Below are 22,960 nucleotides of genomic sequence, written 5' to 3'. Positions count from 1 at the left end.
GTTTAGTTAATTAATTACCAAATTGAAATTGCACGACGGATTATAAATGATGTCGGTGATTCGGTCTGAATGTTAATTGTCGAGAGTTTTGCGACATTTTTCTTAAGAATGCCTTCGTCGTGAAGATACTCACTAATTTTAAATACTAAAAGCGTAAAAGGAGGAAAAATCGCAGAGTAAATGCCTGAAAAGTTTCACAATATCTATAAGTAAAATATTCTAGGTGAATCGAGAATTTTTTAATCAAGCCTAACATCGAGTACGTATAAAAGATGAGAAAAGTGTAAAAGACTTTTGTAGAACACAATTCCTGAAGACTGTTCCTGACCGATTACGTATGTACAAAACTCCTCTAGAATCGAGCTACTGAAAAAGTCACGCGGGAAGAAACTATTTAGTTGTGATGATTGTAATAATCGATCGCCCGAAAATGGACACCATTGCAAAGGGAAAAGTACGTCGAAAAGTCAATAATAGAAAATGGTCACTGAAAAGTGCCAGCTGGCAATTAGCCTGTGATCGTACGTTGTTGCTCGTGATTATTCGAACGATTTTGAAAGTCAATCATTGTCGCATCCGTAATTCAAATTTAACATATGTTTTATCGATTGAGAATGAAAAGAGCAGCAGCAATTACACTTACCACACAGAGTAACCACAGAGAGTAACGAATTGAATAATAACAATTACACTCGAAATTAATTCTTATTTATCGTGTCGACGAGTTGTGCTTAGCATATGAGACAAATATCAGAAAAGGAAATTAATGTAATTATAATTTTTGCAGGAACAATTTTAATTAAGACAGAATTCTCAATGTAGAATATCGATGTTTAAACTGTGACAGCAAATGCTACCTTAGTTAGCGCCACCATAGCTAGTCAACAAGATTTACAAAACGAAAAAGACGTTTAAGTCGTTACGCTCAGTTCAATGTGGCGTCCAATGACTGTACCCGAAAAAGGGTGTAGGCCGTTCAAGATCACATTCTCCTCACAAACTTCTCAATAACCAGAACGTCCAGAGCATTTGTCATGAAATATAAAATATAACCGAATAATAGATATGTTTGTTTCTCAGATGATTTAAATTCTGCTACCACCGTTTTCTAGTGTCAATAAAACCGCAGTGGGGTAAAAACGCGGTATCGTTCGAACAATTGCGAGCATTATTACACGCGGTCATAACAAGTCCGTGCGTAGAAAAACGAATCGAACGTGTTTCCCCTCCAAGAATATTCCGTGCAACTTGTCCGAGTCTCTTCGACGTCCGACACGACGCGCCTCCGACGTGTCCTCAGCGACTACAAGCGGGTGATCCATCGATCGTTCTGGGACGGACTGACGCGATCGCAGCGTTCTTCGCCAACAGAAGAACGAACCGATTCGAACGATAGTCGTGTTGGAGAAGTTTAAGATTCATCTTGCTTTTATGGTATCAAAGAACTAATAACTGACGCTTCCGAGCTGCCAATTTGATCTTATTCAGGCTGATCTTATCAATGGCAAGTTCTGATTTTAGATTACTTTTACTTCCTTTCCTGCGTCTCGAAATTTCATAACCAATGGCAGCTGTGCTGCGTCGTAAATTTAATTACTTTCACGCAAATGTTAGGTTTGAAACCCGGTAAATTTCACGTCTAACAATGAATCTGTAGTCAATAGTCTCTTTGACTTGGCTTTGACTTGATGAAACATCACTTTCTTGACCTCCACAACTTCCAGAATCCAGAAAAAGTTCCACGAATGACGAAACCATCGAGGAAGAAAATAAAGATTGCTTCGGAAGGGGAAAACCGCTCGAACCGCGTCAGATCTTCCAGCAGAGCTGACGATCAGAAGGGCCGAGGACACACGCGACGATACACACACACGCAGGCAGACTCAGACACGCAGACACATACGTACGTACACACACCTCGCGCGATTCGATTATGCACGCTTTTACGTTCCTGGATACCGAGAACCGTCCTCGTCCTCGTGCACGGGCCGTCCTTCCGATCTGTTTGTTGGGTCGTCCGGCGAACGTAGCCGCTTCTACGTGAACAGCACCGACAGCAACAGCAACATAGAGTATAGGAGGACAGACAGGTCTAGGCGCGCGAGGGCCGGCGATGAGGAGGACCAGATGGAACCCGAGGAGCTCACGTAAGCGTTCTCGTGGCGACTCGATGGCTGCTCGGACGCCATTAAGTCCTCTCTCGAGGGCTCCGGGCACGGGAGGTCCTCCAGTTTCAGGTCGAACAGGTTCTTCACGTAGCATAGCTTACCTTCGACCATCTGAGTCTGAAACATTTTGGGAAGTAGAGTTAGTTCGAGTTCCATGGATCGAGGTGCACGCACAAGTCTCTATTTAAATTAATTTTACGATTTCTTTATATTCCTTCGATTCGATATGTATTACTGTTTTCTTTTTATTTTTTTTTTTAATTTTCATCGCTGTTTCAGATGTGTGACTGTCTTATAATTACCCAGTGGTATGCAGTGTTCGATCATTTGAAGGAGAAGTTTTAAGGAATGATTTTAGATTTATATTTTGGACTTTGAAAATTCATTGTTTGTTTTATATTGCTTTTTGTTTGATTTTTCATAAAATTTTATTTATCCATTTATCATTGTGTACGATCTTTCGTATTGGAGCGAAAGACGGTAGTGAATTAGGTGATAAGAGTTTGGCAGGAGTGCAATTATCTGGATTAATTCATTGAGTTGTCGAAATTGTTCTTGACATATCATATGATTGTCGATAACAATCGGTTGAAAGAAAAATAGGTTGTGGAAACTATGGGAATTTCACGGTTCGACGTTGAACAAATTTTCTGGACAATCGACCAGGTTCGTTTCGAGTTACATGACGTGATAAATTTCACTTAAAAAAAGATCAAAGGAAAAAGAAAAGTAAAATATTTGTAATTTTGTGGTTCCATGATTTTAACAAAATTGTAGTATTATTATAATTGTAGTATCGTAGTATTATCGTAAGTTTGCCGTTTAAATAAAAAAAGTAGTTCGCGAAATATCCGGTGCACGTCGGAAAACTAGAGAGACCAAACCTGCCTTTGTGATAAGAAATTTGATATCAGTGTTTCGTAACGAGAGAGGCCCTCGTATTGCTGGAAAAGTGGAGTTTTTTTAAAATAAGTGAGTAAAATGTAGCAGTGTATCGGTTTTCACAAGTTTTTGGAACTGTTTTCAATTTATTGGAACGTTAGAAACAGCCTTTTACAATATTCTTTTTTTTTTATATTGGAAATTAACTGTACTGCCACATCCAATAGCTACCAAACGAAAAAGAATGTATGTTCTGGAAATCATAAAATTAATATCTATTGCTGTTCCTGGTCAGTTCTTAAAATAAAAATTTTGTAATAATTGTAATGAAATTTTTGCACAAAGAATGTTCCAATGAAACGATTTACAGATTTTCAACAATAGCATCACGCAAAACCGTTGACGATAAAACAAAGAATGCATATAAAGGCGCGCGTGATACATCCTTTAATTCCGCGGAAGATACGGAGAAATACGGGTGGCGAAATTTATCCCGTTTTGACGGCCGGGAAGAAGAAAAATATAAAAGGTAAACGTATATCTTACCTTCAGCTGAAAATCGGAATTCAAGGAAGAATCGTCGTATCCTTCTTTGTTCTCATGCACGTCGTCCATGTAAGCGTCCTCGTCTTCGATGCTGCCGCCTCTGGACCTCTCGCCGCGATATTCCTCTGTAACAGGGAAGAAACGAAAATTCGAGCAAAATGCACATCGGACGAGCCGTTGAAAATGTGATCGAGGTTGTTGCTTTTTCCTTCCGCTTTGCCTCGCCGCTACGATTGCAGAAGGGAAGTGAAATTTCATAGCCGGCGTAGAGTGGAATAAAGTAGAAACCATCTGCGTTTGAAAAGAAATATACACGCGTACAAGATGATCCACATAACAGTAATAACTATTGTTAGCAATTAATACAAGTTTACCCTAAGTACCCAATTTCCATAAGTACCAAGATTAGGATCGTAAAGGTTGTTTTTGTTTTGGAATTTATAACGATTCGCACCTTGAACGCCTTAACTGAATATTTAATAACCAGTGCCATAAACTTAAAAAGGCTGATCAACAGTTCTTTCTTGAGCCTTACCGCTACACTACGGGATAGCTACCACGTCCATACCGAAGGAGGAGTAGCAAGATGATTGGTTGGTTGCTGAATCACAGTTTTTGTATATAAGTCTGTAAAAGGCTAAAAAGCATTATTGAACCAAGTCTCAATCAAGCACTGCGAACGTTTCAATAGTAATTACTACTATTAATAATTATTACTACAGTATTAAATTAACTATTAGTCACGTTTCATAGTTTTTCTGATTTTACAAAAGCTTTTTAAATAGAAAACGTTTATAGTAATTTAGATTACGTGTAAGTGTGAAAATCCATATTTTTGGAAATCTAATTAAACAAATATAAGTGAAAAAGAAATTTCTTTTTATCTCATTTTTGATGCTTTCTATGATTTTTGATAATATTATGTGCTTTCTACGTATTTTGTAGATCCAGTAAGTAATAGTAGAGTAATAAATCAATTAATTAGTAATAATCAAATATTAATAAATTAATCTTTCGTATTTATACAATTGGGAACTTGTACGTCTGTTGGAATAAATAAATATATAAATAAATCTCGTTTGACAGATAAACAAGCGAATGGAAAACTATCGAGGAGCGCAAAAAAGTTGGATTAAAATCTACATCTTCCCTTGTAAGCTCTCTCACTCCTTTATGAGGTGCAATCGTCGAGTAACGGAATTTGAAGCAATTTATGACCTACTATAGTATTTAGTGTTAGTCAAGCATTGGCCAACCGTACGATAAATATTTTAAATATCAATAAATTCCGAAGGATCATTTCGATTATTAAAGGCAAACTCCGCTTTGTTACGCGACTATGCATTCATACTTGGTAACATTTATTTTTTTCGTTTGCATGCAATATTGCTTATTAATTTGACTGCATTCTCGTTCGTTGTCAAATGATAATGTTATATGAGACTACACAAGAATAATTGAACATAAAGAAGTAAAGAAGAATAGACAAGAATAATCTTTGGTATTATCGCTAACGAAACTTTATGTTATCGCTAGCGTTTATTCTTTCCTTGTATTTTGGCATTTTTATTCCCGCATGGCGCACGGAAATAACGAAAAACGACGCATCGACAAATTTAATGGGGCGAGTTTTACGTTAGTGCCCGCTGCGGGAGGTTAATACTCCAGCAGAATTTGTTTCGATCGAAAGAAATTGTAACGCGAGCGTGCATTTGTACGATTCAATTAAATCATGTCCTGAAATCAAATTTTCCACATAAAGTGATACTGAAAATTGTTTTTCCTTCTCTTTGCCGGGAATAAATCGTTCTCTGGCAGATGATTATTTCATTTGCTTCTTCTTTTTTCTTCTTAGTGATTCTACTACGTAATGTTGGCACGTCTTATAAAATTGTATATCAAACCAACGAATTGATAGATAAATGAATATTTATCAATTATTTCACTGGCTCGAGTTGCAATTTTTTCATAGCACACTTTCGTATAACTCGTCACATATCAACCGCGTTATACGAGAGTCTACAATGTTCTAAATAGTAGACATTCGTAACTCGAAAGTTGTAATCACATAATTGAAGAAGAAAATAGAAAACGTAATGGGTCAATTACGTATTTAAAACAAGATTCGCAACGTACAATTCCGGGAAGTTTTAGCCCTCGCTAATCAATGCCCAAGGAAACACTGTAAGAAAAGAAGCCACCCTATTAATTATCCAATGGACAATGGAGGACCCCACGGAGCAACTCTTATTCTCCCGTTACAATGAGGAAACTGCATATAAATGAATGCAGTCTACCGTCTCGAACACTTTTTCTCGGTTACAATGAAAGTTAGCATTCTAGAAGGAAAGTTAACATCTTCTGAATGCGCACAATGGCAGCGAAATGTGTTTACATCTTTCCAAGCTTTTCAACGAGGTTTTCTTTCAATTATGTTCTGCCTTTCATTTCCATTATACATCATTAGGAAAAACTAAGACTGCTGCTCTTTGCGGACGGAAAGTATCGATTAAATAAAAAGCGCGTTTTACGCTGATTTTCATAGTACAAGCATTCAAATACGTCAACTATCCATAGTGATCTCTGTCATTTGGGCTCAACGATTGCCACTCTACAGTGTGTAATTCTCTATAGAATTGTGTAAAATTACATAAATACTGTTACATAATAGAATAATTAGCCAAATGTTCGAATAAGAACAACTTTTATTGTGATTTAGTTTATAATTTGTTTAGGTATTCGAATCATTCTTTTTCTAGTTATTCAGTAATAATTAAAAAGAAACAAATGAAATCTAAATAAACGTGAATTTTGAGTGATAAACTTTTGAATTTTGAGTGAGAGAGGGTGTACTTGTTATGTCATAATTAAATGAAATTAATTAATCTACAATCTGAAATACCTTTCATAATACAGAGAAGAGGAACGATTGTAAGAGGAAAATCCGGCTAACACAATAGCTAATAGAACAGCGAAAACAAGAAGAGCGTGTAAGCATCAGGAACCGACCTGAGTTCTGTTCCGAGCTGAGCGTCTCGGGCCATTCGAGTTCGTTGTTGTTGAGCGTCACGTTATTGCTCTCCAGGAGGCAAGTGAGTTTCTCAAGGGACTCCCGTAGCTTCGTGTTTTTCGTCTCGTTTCTAAGGCCCCAAATCCATGTCAGCTTGCAGTCGCAGATCAGTCTATTACCTGGAACAGTGAATGTTTGATTAGATAGATTCTACACTATTTCTACACTATTTAAAACGAGAAGAACTCTTCTCCTTTCCATGTAAAAACTATTCTCACTTTGTATAGAAATTCCACCAATGAGCTTTGATAATATTATTAAACATAAAACTCTATGCATACTACAACAGTTAAGTTTAATGTTACAACACCCTTTAATTGTAACTAAACCTGGCTGCTTCCTCGAATTCCCAAGATTCTTGTCCGCCATTCAGGGCTCGCAAAAGTATCCCGAATCCCTGAACGGGGAAATAAACGGAACTCGTTAAAATGGAGCGAAAGGGCCGGTAACAGTGGACAAAACTCCAAGAAGCTAAACCTTTTCTCGGTAGAAATTCCACCGGAGTGGCAAGCATAAAGAAGTCGTTGAAATGGGAGGCCATGGAACATCAAGAACCGGGTAGGGCTTTCGTGTTGCCCGTACACGGTTATGTACGGTCGACACACCGTAGACGCATGAATTTCTGAGGGTCATCGGGGATGGAATTCCGGGCGCTGGTCACCCTACCCCCGAAATTTATTATTAAACGGTTAATTAGAATGGTCAGAACGCGGCTATCCTCGTGCGGATACCCTGGCCCATCCTTCAATTATTTACGTGCAGACAGCTGAGTCCCTTGAACGCGGTTCAGATTAATATGATTATTGCCGACCGAACAATGTTTCCTTTCAATTGTTCAAATTTAATGATATTATCTTAATAATAAGTTTAACGTTACTGTATTGTAAATATTCTTTAACCTACTTTGTAATCACATGATAATGTCATTTCTACGCGTTACCTGTTTATATGTGTTGCACAAAACGTGTATATAATTTAATAAAAGTGAATCGAACTGAACATCAAATCAAATTTCTGGCAAATTCTAAAATGATTTCTGGCAAATATTGGTAACATTAAATCCACGCGAGTGTTTTCATTTCATTCATATCTATTTCACTGAATTTCACTTTCCGCTCTATTTCTCCCCTTATGCATCTATCGACTCTCTCTCTCTCTCTCTCTCTCTCTCTCTCTCTCTCTCTCTCTCTCTCTCTCTCTCTCTCTCTCCCTCTCTGCGAATACCAAGTTAAACGTAAGAAAGGTATCGAAATATCACGAATTCCTCCCTCTCCGATTTTCATATCCTTTTATATTCCTTAAACAAGAATTCGTATTTTTTCCTCGAATAAATTCCTTGTAACATTCATTTCTCTTTTCGAATATCAGCGTCACGTCAAAAATGTAACGTAGCAGTAAGAACTCATCCTTCTTTAATTTTTCAAACTTTTTTATGATCCCTTGAAATAAATCTTAAAAAATGGTCCACTTTTCTCGCATAATCGCGCATTTTTGCCTCCTTTGCGTTTCCGGGCGGCATCGCGTAAAATCGTCCGGGCAAGATGGCCGAAATAAATCAATCATCCGGTCGTTGATGCCCGTGCAACCGTTTCGACGAACTCATCGAGCACGGTCGATCCCATTCAGGGACCCACCGCGGTGATACCGGTTACACGTGAGCTACTTTTCTCGCGGGCCGTATCTAATTTTCCGGAAAATGCTGCTCCGCATCGCCGGTTCAATTAAAGCGGAACCAACATGTTATGGCGGCCTTTATTTCACTGCGAAGAGTGGCGGGACGACTTTAAAAGTGGGGCTTCCACTTTCTTCTTGCGAACTTTGAATTAGTTTAAATTCCTTTCTCTTTAGTCTTCCGTGGGATTTGATATATACATATTTGCCTTTCACCGCTTGGTTGGTAAATACTTTAAAACTTTGCAATTTTTCCCGGGGAAGTTCTGCGCATATTGAATTGTTTCGAACAGCTAGTGCTTTTCTAAATGTCTTATATGATGGAATTCATACTGTATCGTTCGTAGGTGCGTACTATCTTAAGTCTATCTAAACTTTTTCGAAAGTAATCGCGTTTCAATAGTATCTTTTCAATTTCTTTTTAGATATATTTCATTTTCATTGCAAAGTTTTTAATGCTTCGATGCTTTATGGTTGATTGCTATATTATATAAACTATAATAACTAATTCAGTCACGTCCTGAAAACTTATTCTCATGTATTCCAGTATTTTTATTTATCAAACTGAATGATTTTGCGAAATAAATATACCGTGGATTATGTTAGGTATAATTATGGATGAATTATTTAAAATAGAAAAACTTCCACCAGAGTACTTTCTAAGCTTGTGAAATTTTTTTAGTTGAAATTTCCAATTTCTCAATCAACAAAATTTAACTATTCGAGACAATTCCAGTAGCGTGGAAACTCGCAGCAATCTATACAATTTCATACGCTTCCACTGTGAAATATTCTCGGGGGAGTAGTAGCGAAATGACAAAAAATTCATTGCCATTTACGGGAAAACTGGCGATAATATCTCATCTTCTTCTCATTTTCCATGATGGAGTGGCGTGGCAGAGGACACCGTTGACGCTGCCCGTTTTATTTTCGATTCAGTGAAGAAGGATTAGCAGGAGACAACACCTCGTTTCTGCGAGTGTAATGGATACGAGCGTGGTGATTGTTGCATGGACAATGGCGCTTAGCAATTATTTTAAAGCGGCCCTCGAAACAATGAGACCGCGCCCTGTATATATAGTAACTTGCTCCATATTCCAGCTTTGAAGCTCATAATGGCTCATAATAACAGCAGAAGCGGTGAGTGAAGACTAGCCAAGACAACTGTCTCTGTCCTTTCAATCTCCGTTTATCATGCTTTCATTGTCCCGCGGCTCGGCCCGGCGATATATCTGTTTAATTCACGTGTTTCGAGCCTAGCTGGTTTCAAAGCTGCAACAGCAGAGATCGTCGTGCTCGCTTTTTCCTTTTCTCTTTTATTTCTTTCTCGAACATCTCGTTGGAAATTAGAGCAATGGGTGCGCAGAATGAATTTTTAAACTTTTTAAGTTAGTTTAGAATTTTTTTAATTTTTGTAAAATTTCCTCTGTCCCTGTTTCTACCTGAAGATCAAGGATACCGCGATTGCGTGTATGAGATTTGGAAAAGTCAGGTTTTCAAAAGAAAGAAAAACAATTTTAAAAGCACCACCTTTCTGGTTAACATATTTTTAGGGTGTAGGACTTCAATTTTAGTTTCTTCTATTTTATTGTACAAAGAAACAGAGAGGAAAGAAAACGAAGAAGAGAGAGAGTGTATACATACTAACACACTTCTCGTGCGAGCGGAAGCGCTCGAGAGAGGTTGATCGAGCGAATTAGCATAGAAATTCCTCTGAAGTCGATTCGAACGACATTATCGCCGCTGATTGCTTCCGCGGGTACGTTCAGCGTCGATGCCAGCGGCGGGGCTAGTGGCTCTCCGCCTCGTTCTTCCTGCATCTTTCATGATGACCGACAGTTTCGAGTTCCGCAAGCCCTCTGGGATTTAGCGCTGAAAATTGAAAGGCCGTACATGCTGGAACCAGCGTGGTCGTCGACTGGTCAGTGAAAGAATAACGAAGCGGTGCACGAGGACGTTCCTTGTTTGCTTGGAATACGATGCAGCTCGATTCATCGTTGAAACGAAGAAAACACCGGACGCTGGTACCGCAACGTACTCGTTTCTAACCAGTGGGAAAATTGAAGAAGCTGTCTGTCGAAGCGACAATTCAACTTGGATACAGTTTTCTCGTCGGAATCATCATCTAGTTTTTTTTTTATTTGAAAAGTTTTGACAGTTAAAAGAAACATATTGTCTAATATCGCTTCATCGAAAGTTCAGTTTAGCGTCGATAGATTTTTCTCCGGTAAAGGGGTAAAATGTCATAATTATGACCCTCGATCCGACGATTATCGGCAGCGCGCGTGTTCATTGCGAGATCTGTCAATCAGGATATATTCAACGGCGAAACAGGATAGCCGTTTAAATTCGCGCACGTCGTCGATACGCTGCCATTAATGGCGACATTTAACGGCAATGCCCACTAAATAATTTTTCAACGGAACGCGTGCTGATTAAATGCTCGCGAATCGGCGAAATTTCCGTATCAAGCGAATGAATCCTTCAATTTCAACGTATAGCGTTTAAATACACGATTCGGTCCGCCATTACCCGTTGTCGGCCATTTTCTATTCTATTGAAATCATGAATTCATTCGGGGAAAAGCCTCAAACTGTTTCGGTAAAAATGATTATTAGGAAATGATAAATATAATAGGTGCATTTATTCTAAAAAATCAATCGCGTTACTTGAACGATCCTTTGGTACTAATTCCAAGAGAAGAGAATTGAAACGGGGTGAACGTTTGGTAAACTGCGTGAAACATTTGATTATTTCATAAGGGGCCATCGATAAACCTTGGCCAGAGTCTTAGAATTCTTTCATCCGCTGGGCCAGCGATCTTCTCGCGAGAACGAGCGCTCGAGAACTGTTTTCAATCGACCCTACGATTTCTCCTCGAAATCCTGACGCAGGGGATGAAGGATCAAAAGGGCGCAGACCACTAGCTTTTCCCTCTTTCAAATGTTTTCTCTGTGAGTCGAACCTATTTTTCCTCACGACGGAAGGTGTACACAGAGGTGGAATAGAGACAGAGTCGTCGATTTTCCCAAGAAATTACTCTTGAAACCGGACAAAAATTCGCCAGAAGCCGTTCTCGAGCGTTTATTTGGTAAATATTTCAAGAGTATCGGAATTTAAGTTTGGCATTTCAGGTGGGCAGGTTCAAATGAAAAGTAACTAGAAGAAGAAGACGACACATTTTCATCAGTCCTGACGGATAGATAGCGTCGGTATTCTTTTATTCGTTCTAGATTGTAGACGGTTCCCGAGCGCGTCCAGAAACGCAAACCGCTTTCATTCGCAATCAGCGATAACACTCGGGCAGAGGATTTTCCGCCGCGAAGCGCGCGAATAGCAGATCAAAAGGAAAGACAAGGCGCGCGGGCAGCATTTCCCTTCTCCTTCCCTAGTATTTGGGTTACAGGGCATATCCAGAACCGATCGCTGATTGTATCGAGAGGAAACCGAATGAATAGTCCAGTCCGCTTCCCGCAGCGAAGGGCAGCAGCGCGAGCCACCTCACCGAGGGTGAAAAATTATCTGGGCTGCGGAAGAATGCTCTTCGACGATAACGCAGCAATTTTTCGATGCAAATTAATTAATAGAATGCCTTCGATATTAATCTTATTGTATTTATTAAGCTTGGCAATTTGAAACGGTTTCAAAGTTAAATTTATTATTTCATTTCATTTAGAAATATTCCCGTATATTTAGTATCTTTGCAAACAAGAAACGTGAAGGACAATTTCTCACGTTCAAAGGACTCTTTAATGCTGCACTTTCGATGCTGCAATTTCATCTCTCAAACATACCGATGCGGCATTACTTTTAGAGGATAATTGAATACTTCTGTGCAAGTCAGGATTTAATTCATTAAAAATTTTCTAGTTGCATAATACGTTTCAGACGTCTCTTGCTTGCAAAAAGACAATACCTTGTAATATTTTTGAGTAATTAAATGTAACATTTGCGATAGATGTAGCAATTTTAATTGCTAGAATATTTTACTGGCAGATGGCAGACAGTTTTCGAAATTTCTGAGATAGAAATAATCAACCTTTTTATCTCATCAAATCTCTTGAACGCTCAAGCAACTGCTCAATTGTTCGCTAACAGCCATTCAATAATTATTTTTCAATATTAAGTTGTCTATCCACATTTTACATTTAAAATATTCTGAGAAACAGTTTTCTTCTTGAATTTAACTAATGCCTCATCGACTTATCGCGTGTTTTAATGAAATCTCAGTAACATTTCTCTTATTCTGGGTTACGAAATCCTTTTTACACGCAGAAAAAGCTTTTTCCACGTAGAAAGAAAGGAAAACAGATCACTGAAGCTCTCTAGTAATCAGTCAGTCGGTTCACAAAGATGTTTGGAAAAGCTGTAGCTCGCTTCGATTACAACGCACGCGTTGCGAATCCTTTTTTAAAGGGTAAAGAACTTTGATTTCAGAGGATTTCAATGAGATTTTGATTCCTGGATGGCGATGAAAGCGTCAAATACGCGCATATGTAACCGGAGCAGAATAGTCGCCGCGGATGATGTAGCGAAAGCCTCCGAGGGATTCGCTTCTCGCGTGATGAAACGGAACAAACGATCGTACGGAAATCGATCTTTCAGCTTTCGGGTAAAGATCATCGAAATTTCGCGAGCGATTGCGGCTAGCTTCATCTCTTAACGAGGTCCGAAGTGTTTAAAATCTTGGGAAATTACGATGGAATTAATGAACTTGGAAGCTATGAAATTGCAAAGTGGCAAGCCATTGAAATTCTAAGGAGACTATCAAGCGTGTCGGTAGGACTTGGTAATTATAAGATTGCGAAATGGCAAACGACTGAATTAGAAATATTTAAATGTGTGCTACAGAGATGCAAATTACAAAATGACGAAATGAGCGGTGACTGATACGATTAAAATTTCTAAAATAAGAAAGGAGATAATATGAAGAATGAAATTTTCTCGCGTACCGTAGAGACTTACTTGAATTAGGTACTATCTATCCGTTCCGTGAATTTATTCTCTTTGGATAAGTTTAGGTTTCGGTAAGGATAAGGGATTTGGGGAACTTGAACCCCGACTATCTGGATAATAATGACTGTGACTCTATTATATACTTTGCACCTGATACTGGTACGTGTAGCACCGTCACGGGGGTCGTCGGTCCATAAACTGCGTGAAACTAACTTTAATTACAATGCCGATGTTAATCCGGGATTCTTAACGACTTCCTGTTCAGTTGCTACTTGGCGTGCTCGAAATGATTCGCATTCTGTTGTGGTAGAACGTTACGGGCACAGTCAAACTGATACAACATTTTTCGGGTCTAGTTTATAGAAAGGAATAATAGTTAACAATAACGTTGTGAAATTGAAATTTTCTATTTTACCATCGACAATGTTAGAAAAAATAAGTTTTACCGGAAGCAAAACGAATAAATTCGTCCAAGGATTTTAATGCAATAAAGGGTAATACGATAAAGAAAAGAAAATACGTTAGTGCCGACAGAATTGAAACCGGGCAAAAACTAATCTAGCCGAGAATCCGGCCAAAAATGAAGATTCTCCAATCGGCATTTCCATTAACCTAATCACCTGTACCAACAATCTCCTCAATTAACCCACCCTAGAAATGGTCGAAACACCCCGGCCATAAATCACCTTACCGCAGCTCGCGCCCCCTAACAAGCATAAACCGACTTTCGAACCGGATCGAGCTATCCCGCGATCGCTTCCGCTCGATGGCATCCACGGTTTCCGTTGGCATCGAACTTTATTTCCCACGAGGAGGCTCTCCTTCCTGGGTATTTGATTATTGTTACGCACACCGCCCCGTTTCTCTCCTAGCTAACGCCAAGAACCGCCACAGCTATTCGATCCGTTCCGCCATCACCGTCGGTTCTCGAAGACCTCGGTGGTCCTTTTGATCCTTCCAAGCCAGACAGAAGGCATCGAGGATCGATCGTCCGGAATGAAAGCTCGCAAAGAGTCCTTCGCCACTCCTCCACGAGCCACCCTCTCTCAGCCTTTCTTCTCTTACCCTCGTTGCTCTCGCCCCTTTTGACTTTGGAATTTTCATCTACGTACTACGTACGTACGTACGTCCAGCGGATCTTTAACCGGGTCCTTCCTTAACGGTCGATTCTCGTTTCTTCTCTTGTCGCTTCTCCTTTTACTGGCTGGCTCTTCTGCTGGTTCAAGGACCCTGCGGGTTGGTTCTAGGTCAGCTAGGCTCGAGGAGCAAGTGGAACGGTGGAGGTTGATTTTGTTTGGCGGAACCGTTCCGTATGTTTTCTTTGAGGTTTCGGTTAGAAGTGGAATCTAATTCCCTTCTTCGCCAGACGTATTCCTGGAGTCTTGAATATTCGAGCGTTGGCAATCGTTTTTCTTTTCTTTTCTTTTCTTTTCTTTTCTTTTCTTTTCTTTCCTTTCCTTTTCTTCTTCATCTTTTTCCTGCTTTTTAAGGCCAGAAGCCTCTTATTATATAGCCGGGTTTGACTGGAAGTGCGAGTATGACTCGGTAGCAGCCGGGTTAGAAATGGAATTTTATATTTGACAAAAAAGTGCAGCTGTTGTAAATGTAGTAGAGCATGCATACGGTAAGTGAACTTGGAAGTTCCATTAAGGATGAGTGTTTAAGGATAGATATTTCATTCGAGATGTATCGACAGAAATTGAAATTTAATCAGTGCAGGCGACACTTTAGGTCCGGCCTTTTTCAAATTTTAATACCGATCAATTTTCGACTTGAATCTGTATTTCAAGGTGGTACGATGGATGAAAAATACTGTGAATGCATAGTTGTACAAGGTATTCATAAATGTAATATAATGAAATATTCGAAAAATTTACTAATTTATCAATCACTGTTTCTATGAATTATTCTGATTTTAATGCACGTCGGTAAATTATACAATTTCACTATTCTAACAGGACTTTCAAAACTCCAATCAAGACCGGAATATTCCAAATTTTGGAAATACACTTTACGAAAGAAATTTATTATTTATTATTTCACTTTGATTATTATTTTTACATATTGCTTGATATTCTAATATTCTAATATTGTTTGTGCAAATTTTAGTTACTCGTAAAATTTAAAAAAATATATATCAATACAGTATTTATTATTGCCAATTAATAATTCAATCCCAACTGTGTATGGTTTTTTTTTCTCTATTTCAATATCGTTCGGAAAATTTTATCCATTTATTCGAGCAGAGTTTCGAAAATCATGTCCATATAACCAGGTAATACCATCGATGGAGCTCAATCACCGTTACACAGGCGTCGAGCGATTTTCAACCAGGTAATTACAAGCATCGTCGTAATTCAGCCGGATGGAACTGCAGCTAAGTGGAATGATCGTGATTGCCTGGTGGCCAGGTTCCGTTTCGCCCCGATAACTCATAAATTCCGTTCTCTGGCCGAACGATGTTTATTAAACTTCAGCGAATTCCATTTTTTTTTTTTTTTTTTTTTTTTTTTCACGAAATAATCGCGAACGGACTAACGAGGGTTAACCGTGTCAACTTCGACAAAACGTTCATTAATTCCGAAATTGAAGTCCAACCACGTACGTGTACTTTCGCGCCTTGAATATTTATCGGAACGGGAGAATGGTGTATTTCAATTTTTTTCTCGGTTGTTTCCGGTTCTGTTTTCAATGTGTATTTGCTTCGTAACCGTGTGTATACGGTTTATTGGTTGTAAAGTATTACGGTGTTGTCCAATTTTTGCGAAACACTGCTCGTTCCGTTTTATATCGATGCTATGAATATTTATGCTAATTAATATCGTTTATAAATACTGCTAGAAAAAATGGATTCTGTACACGCTATGCATCATAAATGCTTCTTCAATGTACAATCTCCTTGCCTTCTGGCACCCAGCTTCGAGCGGTTTTCAGTGTTATTAGATCTTTTCTCCCTCTTAACGTTACGCAGTATCAATTAAACAATTAAACAGCTTGGTCAGTTGGCTGAATTAACGATGAGTCAGTTCGAGACAATTGTTTCAATTCTGGTTTCGTTAGCGCTTTGTAAGAATGTAACCGATGGATGAACTTGAAAAATGAAGCGTATATCAACGTTTTAAAAGAAAAACAAATATTATGAAATGTTGCAAAAATTCAGTTTAAACTTGTTTTTAATGCCATTAAAAGGGCTGTTCATCGATCGACAGCCCTTAAATCTTGCATCGATTTTTCGGTAGATAAAATCACGAGCTCGATCCGGAAATGAAGTGTTTCAACTCGAGAATCGGTGATCGGCTCCACGGGACTCGTAAATTGATTCATAATCACTGGACTAGCATGGGCTCGTAAAAGCATATATATTACCGCAGGCACGCGTTTATCCGGGCTTTTCGTTTCATCGGCGACGACTGCGAAACGATAAATCGGCCAGTCGACGCTTCACTGACCCCCAGATTGATCGTCCTCGATACTGTGGCTCATTATCGATCACACACCTCGCTTTCCGAGCGTTATTAAGCGCGCCGTCAGTTACCTATTTCCGACGTTGCGCGATTTCATCGTGACTAGATTCCTTTTACGAAAATTGCTTATAACCGAGAGTAGAAAATTATGGTTCAAGGATATTAAATGTTAAAAATGTTGGAGGTCTCCTACTCGAGAAAACGTTATCTTCATACGACGTGAAGTCATTAAAACGGCGAACCATTTTTCTTAATTTTCATCTAAAATCGTTCTTGTCAGCAACGAAGTTGTCTTTAAAATTTCAGTTAAACAGCGTGTGACAAATTTTCGAAAATCTGCTTAATTGGTTTGTTTTATGATCGGAAAGTTGAAATTTATTCGAATATGTTAAGAAAGATGTTCTTCTTTGTTGTTATAATAGAGCCAATACAAGTCTATCTTTCTCCGAAACCTACTTATATTTATGTGTAGTTGTAGCGTCAGCAGAAACGTCAACTCAGTGAATGTATGCACTCGTCAGTGTATGCGCATACTAATTTGAAAAGTAAATGTATTCGCAACCAATCAAATGTAAACTTTGACGAGCAAATGTATATTTTCACATCTGATTTAGGTAATTGTAGTTGCAGCAAATGTATACGTTGTCTAGTAAGGGTGTATTCTACATTTACTGGGAACAGTAAACACTTTTATATCAAGTTGATGCTTTCACTAATATCTTAAGTGGATGTACACCCATACAAACTAGCGGAAGTACAGGAGGAATACATTTACCATGCTTCAAGTTTTTATTGCAACATGTACATTATCTTATAAAACAACGAAAAAAGTGTACAATGATAATACGAATCCGAGTATATAACTCTGAAAGAAAAGAATATAGGTTAGTCTTGCTGTCAGAGATACATGTATGTATTTACCAATTTTTTAAATTCTTTTACAAATATTTCAGGAATATTTGTAAAAGAATTAAAAAAATAATAAATTTAGTGTAATCTGACATTGCGGCACAGAATTAATTTGAAAAAAAAATCCCAGTCAATTCGCTCGATATTCCATTGGTAGGTAGTCGCGGTTTAAATGGCTCTCAAACAATTTTGACAGCGATAAAATTGGATTAACCCGGTTTTAAACTAGAAAATTAATTCGGAAAAGTTCCCTTCGACCTTCGTAGCCGCATTTCGCAATTTCTCTAAAACAATCCGTCATCCCCGTCGCGGATCTATTAATCCACGAAAGCCGACCAGGTTCGGAACCATCCAAGATTCATTTTATTAATCTATTTGCCGTGTCGCGGACCCGATATCGACGGTGGCCATCGCTAATTCACGAATTAATCCGCGTCCGTGCAAGCTGCGTAGTTTACGCGCGGCGACCGCAACTTTCCATTCGTTATCTCGGCGCCATGCGCGTTTTGTTTCCCTCGCCGAACGCGAGAGACCGATAATGCGAGAGTGTAACGAAGAGAGCGAAACCACCCCGGTGGAATTCGCCGCGGAGGATTCAATCGAGGATTCTCGAGTGTTTCGCAACTTTCAGCTCGATTTTCTTCTCGTTTTTTGGTTCCGCTCCTCCGCTTTTTACGTCCTTTTACCCGCTGGTCTGTCGAGTGTTCCATTCTCCGCGATGCTCCTGTTGATTCCAATGGTTCGGATACAATTTCAGCCCCTCCCGGATACGAGCGTTCGCTCGTTCTGCCAGGATTTGGTTACCTCTTTCGCGGGTCCATTTCGATGGAACAACCGTTCATTGATAAACCCGAGAATAGTGCATCGGGAAGTTTGTTTTTTAATAGCGGAGGCGAACGATTCACACGAGCGATGGGTTAGGGGTATCATTCTTTCCGGATTCTGATTCAGCTTTCTTCCGGTAGTCTGCAATAGTCGACGAAAGATAGTTTTCCACCAAGAAATAACAGCTATTCTTGATATATCTGAGATTTTCGCCAAATATTATGTTTCATTCGCCGACTTCACTTTAGAATAAAATTGGAGGACTCAAACAGCAAAATTACACGGAATATGTTGATACTATTAGTATCATAGCAAATTAAAAATACAGTTAACTAATTAAACGTCATACGATCAAAGGAGCCGAATAATTTTCAACATTTCTTATTATCCCTACTGTAAAACCTTGTGTTTTACAGCAGTTTCTCACTCTTCACGCGTTATCTCCCCTTAACTGCGAAACAAGATCAAACTTCGCTCGCAGGTTAATTAAATATTCCAACGGAACTTTTTCACTTGGCTCCTCAAAGTTCTCTGTCCAGTCACGGAAATTTTGTTATTCTACTTTTGGGCGATATTAAAATTTACTTGTACAGCTTTTCTACATTCCAAGTTCGAAGATCGGTGCACACATGGATACTATGCCAACCATTTTGTCCAATGTCTTGTCAAAGAACATCAGAAACTGGCCACTTGACTCGCGAATATAATCGACACGACAATGGTATCCAGAGTATCGAGATATCACAAACGATGAAAATTGCTGTTGTATTATATATATGTATAATATCGATGGTTTTGTCTTATTAATGAAAACGGAAACAAAGATGGAAGGTAAAAAGGGGGACAAAAGCGTGGTAGTCGGCATTTATTCGAAGACGTGTCGTTTTCTTGCTCTGGCCAGGGGAAACATGTGGCCCACGTGAAGGGAATATGAACAGCGCAAGATTCCACGAGGAGAGTTTCTCTTTCATAAGAATATTTTCTGGCTGAGTCTTCTCTAATAACAGCGCATCTGCCTCTTCTCGTATTATTTGCGTTCCCCTTGTGTTACGGTAATTGTCGTGTAGCGAGGAATTTTCAGCTGTTCTTCCACGGTTTGGATTATTTGGAGAACGGGTATCTAAGATTCTTAATTTCTCTGTCTGCTTTCCTGTTTATTCTTTTGATAAACACGGTATCAATTTTTTTTCCAATTACCGTGGAAAATTACAGTTTAGTAAAAATAAATGGTTGTTCTATTTCCTTTTTTATTTTCATTATTTGGTTATTTTATTTAATTTTGTCAAGGACTTCTCCGTCGACGCGTTTTAAGAATTGATTTTTCCTTAACGTTACCATTCTATCACATATTTTTCGACATAAAATATGTCGTTGAAACCTTTAAAATGCATTAAATAATTGAACGAAATTACAAATAGAATAAAAACAATATATATAAATTGTTAAATAACCACGTAATGAAAATAATAAATAAATAAATATTTTCTTCCATTTATTGATTTACATTATTTATTTCTATTTTGAAGTTTAATATACGCAGTGCTATTTTCTTTAACTTTATTGGGATTCTCTCAGCTTATGAATTTTAAGGGTTTCACTGACATATTGCTTACAAACACCGGTCTTTATCGATACGAGTTAGATTTTCGATACTTTCGGGGACAATTTCTATAACACGAAAGTGTCACCTTGGTATTCATACTCGCGCGTGCAGCCCTCGACAACCGGTATAAAAATGAAACGTTCAAGAATCTATAAACCTTGTATCTCGTGAAAGTATCGAAAATCGATCGACTAAAATTTAAGCTAACTGCGCTGGCTGTGTTACACGACCGCCAAAGCAATCGGCGGGATTGAAATTATTTGAATTGTTATTGCGACGCTTTGCGCGACATTTCAGTGGCTGTTACTGATGCCATTATATCTCAATGTCTGGCGAACAGATGTTCCATACGTAGAAAATATTGGCAGAAAGGAAGTCAATTTCATAATATTCTCGTGGAGAAATTAATTCTTATTCATTCTTATCGATTAAGCAAAGCTTTGAATCGCGATGTAAAATAAATGTACAAATACGACAAATAGAAATCTGGTAAACATGGTAAATATCAGAATTAGAATATTTAGTAATAAAACCGACAATATTTATCATATTATTTTAAAATGATATTCCTTCGAGAACCAGACTTATTTGCTAGAAGTATCCCTTATTGGGAGCAGATCAGCCAGTAATTCAGGTTCCATCAGAGAATTTTCGATTTCTGAGCTGCGGAAGGCAACGGATGCGATCACGGTGTCGATGGCGCGATACCGTGAACGCGTATCCGCTAGAAAAATTGAATAGGTTGCTCGCTACGTTAGGACACCGGACGCCTGAACCTCGTTCTCTTTGATCGTCGATATTGGTAACCGGATTCACTCGCTTTCCAGTAATAACGATACTCTTGACCGTGCTGGCAGTTTTCATTTTCAATTCCATCCCTTATCTTTCCGCCATACTTTCGTTCATCCGCGGATCTACGAGGAAGAATGCTTTTCGCGTCGCGGGACATTGTTGGTTTCCGTCTGCCGAGAATTATTTAACGATCGATGTTGTCTATCGAATAGACGCGAGATACTATTGGCAGGGGATGAACGCGATATCCGTATCGAATTTTAATCCTATCTGCTATGATATAACTGAACGTGACGTCGATGAAACAGCAACGTTCAGTATCCTTCCGGTTGGTTCTTTCGGTCGAATTTTTCTTTGGCAATATAGTGGACGCGAATGCTATCTGAAAATTTTCTATTTGCAACAGGTGAAAGAGAAGGTGGATGGAATTGTATTAATTAAATTTTTTATATTAATTTGTTGCTATTTTTTTACAGGTTTCTTTGATAATCTGCTATTTGAAGCTTAAAACTTTTAAAACTTACTATACCTACGCAATGTTGAAATAAAAAACATTTTTACTTTGCTTCCGCTGCGCCTACCCCCCCCCCCCCCCCCCGCCTATTCACCGCACTTTTCTTATCTTTCACCCAGGTTTTCTTTCCAGCGATTCGTCCCATACCACCAGTTTCTTTTTTCATCGCCCTCGTTACTTTGATCCGTCTTGCCTCCCCTTTATTTATATCTCTCTTCCACTTGTCTTTCATCCGTCCTCACTTTTTTCTTCCTTCCGTTTCACTTGTTTTTCCACTCTTGCGCTCGTTACTTCATCCCCTATCTCTCCTTTACCCGCCATCCCTACCTACCGTGCCTTTTATCCACTTTTTCTCCTTCGTACGGGGTACTGCTTTTTCTGGCCCTCGCTCATTAATTCGATACACTCCCCTATTTTTCTCGTTATCTTTAGTTGTTGTTCCACACGTGCCCTGTTTTTTGTTCGCCGTTCCTTCCCTACTCCTGATCAACCTGCCTTTTTCTCGTAATTCCTTGTTACTACCATACTACATTCCTTGGAATGTGGTACTATTGTATTGTAAATATATTCTGTTAATATACTTGTTACAAGTATTTCTAGCATTTATTTGTGGTTCGAGAAAATACTTTTATTTGAAAGAGAATAAACGATGGCAAGTTTCAAGGATATTTCCAAGTTTACTTTTTATTACCTTTTTCTACCTATTTTATATCATTTTATAAATTTCAGAAGTTCTTCTTTTTCGAACAATATAATTCTGATTACTTTTTGCTATTTATGCACCTAAATATTTTATCTATTTATTATCAGCGTTTTAGTTTTAGCTACGTTTGATTTAAGTTCTTGTTTTTCTTTCAGTTCTTGGTTAATTATATTGTTCGATCGCGTTATTTCGTTCTTTACGGAAAGGAAACTTTGCGGTATCTTTGTTCACGGAAGGAGACAACTTTAATTCTTTTTGCACCGTTCCACTATTATTCTACTAGTATTTTGTCGATCTTCCTTTCTTTCTCGTAATTTTCACTCTCTTTCCTAGCATTATTTACCACCTTTCGGTTCTCCGTGTATTTCTTTTTCTTTTCTTTCGTCTCGATCGAGTTTCTTTTTCACGTTCTGTGCTCTTATCTATACTCGTTTAGCTCTTGGCTTTATTCAATTCTTGTTCACCGTACAGTACATTTCCACCCTTTCTTTACCTAATCTTTATTTCTTCCGCGTCGATTCAATAACCTCCTCTACAACAATTTAACTCGTTGTTTGTTGCGACAAATATACTTGTAATAATGAGTATATTTGATTAAATTGTTAATTTAATTTCAAGGAAACAGTTCTACCTTATTGTAAGTAATTTTAAAACCATTTTCTACCTTTTCGTTTCACGCTTAAAGTAGTTCTCAACAGAAAGAAAAAGAGTACAGATCCACGGAGTCAAATTAAATTAAAGAATTATTCTTATAACGTATAAGAACGAAGCTGTCATTTTTACTCGAATAGCTAACAATACACTCCATTCGCCAATACGTCTCTCTCTTTAAAAATCCAGCCTTTCCCTCCTAAAAA

At 38.4% G+C, this 22,960-nt stretch overlaps 2 protein-coding genes across 2 annotated transcripts in view; both read right to left on the bottom strand.

Annotated features, from left to right (window-relative positions):
* LOC143431774 (large ribosomal subunit protein eL32-like) overlaps positions 1–22,960 on the bottom strand; it is a 310,021-nt gene that overhangs the window by 84,515 nt on the left and 202,546 nt on the right. The window lies entirely within an intron of this gene.
* Con (leucine rich repeat protein connectin) overlaps positions 1,871–22,960 on the bottom strand; it is a 126,092-nt gene continuing 105,002 nt past the window's right edge. Inside the window, exons 4-6 of the mRNA XM_076908367.1 lie at positions 6,606–6,785; positions 3,597–3,721; positions 1,871–2,285 (exon numbers count right to left, since the gene is read on the bottom strand). Of these exons, the coding sequence (XP_076764482.1) occupies positions 2,037–2,285; positions 3,597–3,721; positions 6,606–6,785 (554 nt within the window). The 3' untranslated portion in view covers positions 1,871–2,036. The remainder of the gene's footprint in view (positions 2,286–3,596; positions 3,722–6,605; positions 6,786–22,960) is intronic.

The sequence above is a fragment of the Xylocopa sonorina genome, chromosome 1, assembly GCF_050948175.1.
Source record: "Xylocopa sonorina isolate GNS202 chromosome 1, iyXylSono1_principal, whole genome shotgun sequence".
Taxonomy (NCBI): domain Eukaryota; kingdom Metazoa; phylum Arthropoda; class Insecta; order Hymenoptera; family Apidae; genus Xylocopa; species Xylocopa sonorina.
The sequence above is the reverse complement of the archived record's forward strand: the minus strand, read 5'-3'. Positions and strand labels throughout refer to the sequence as shown.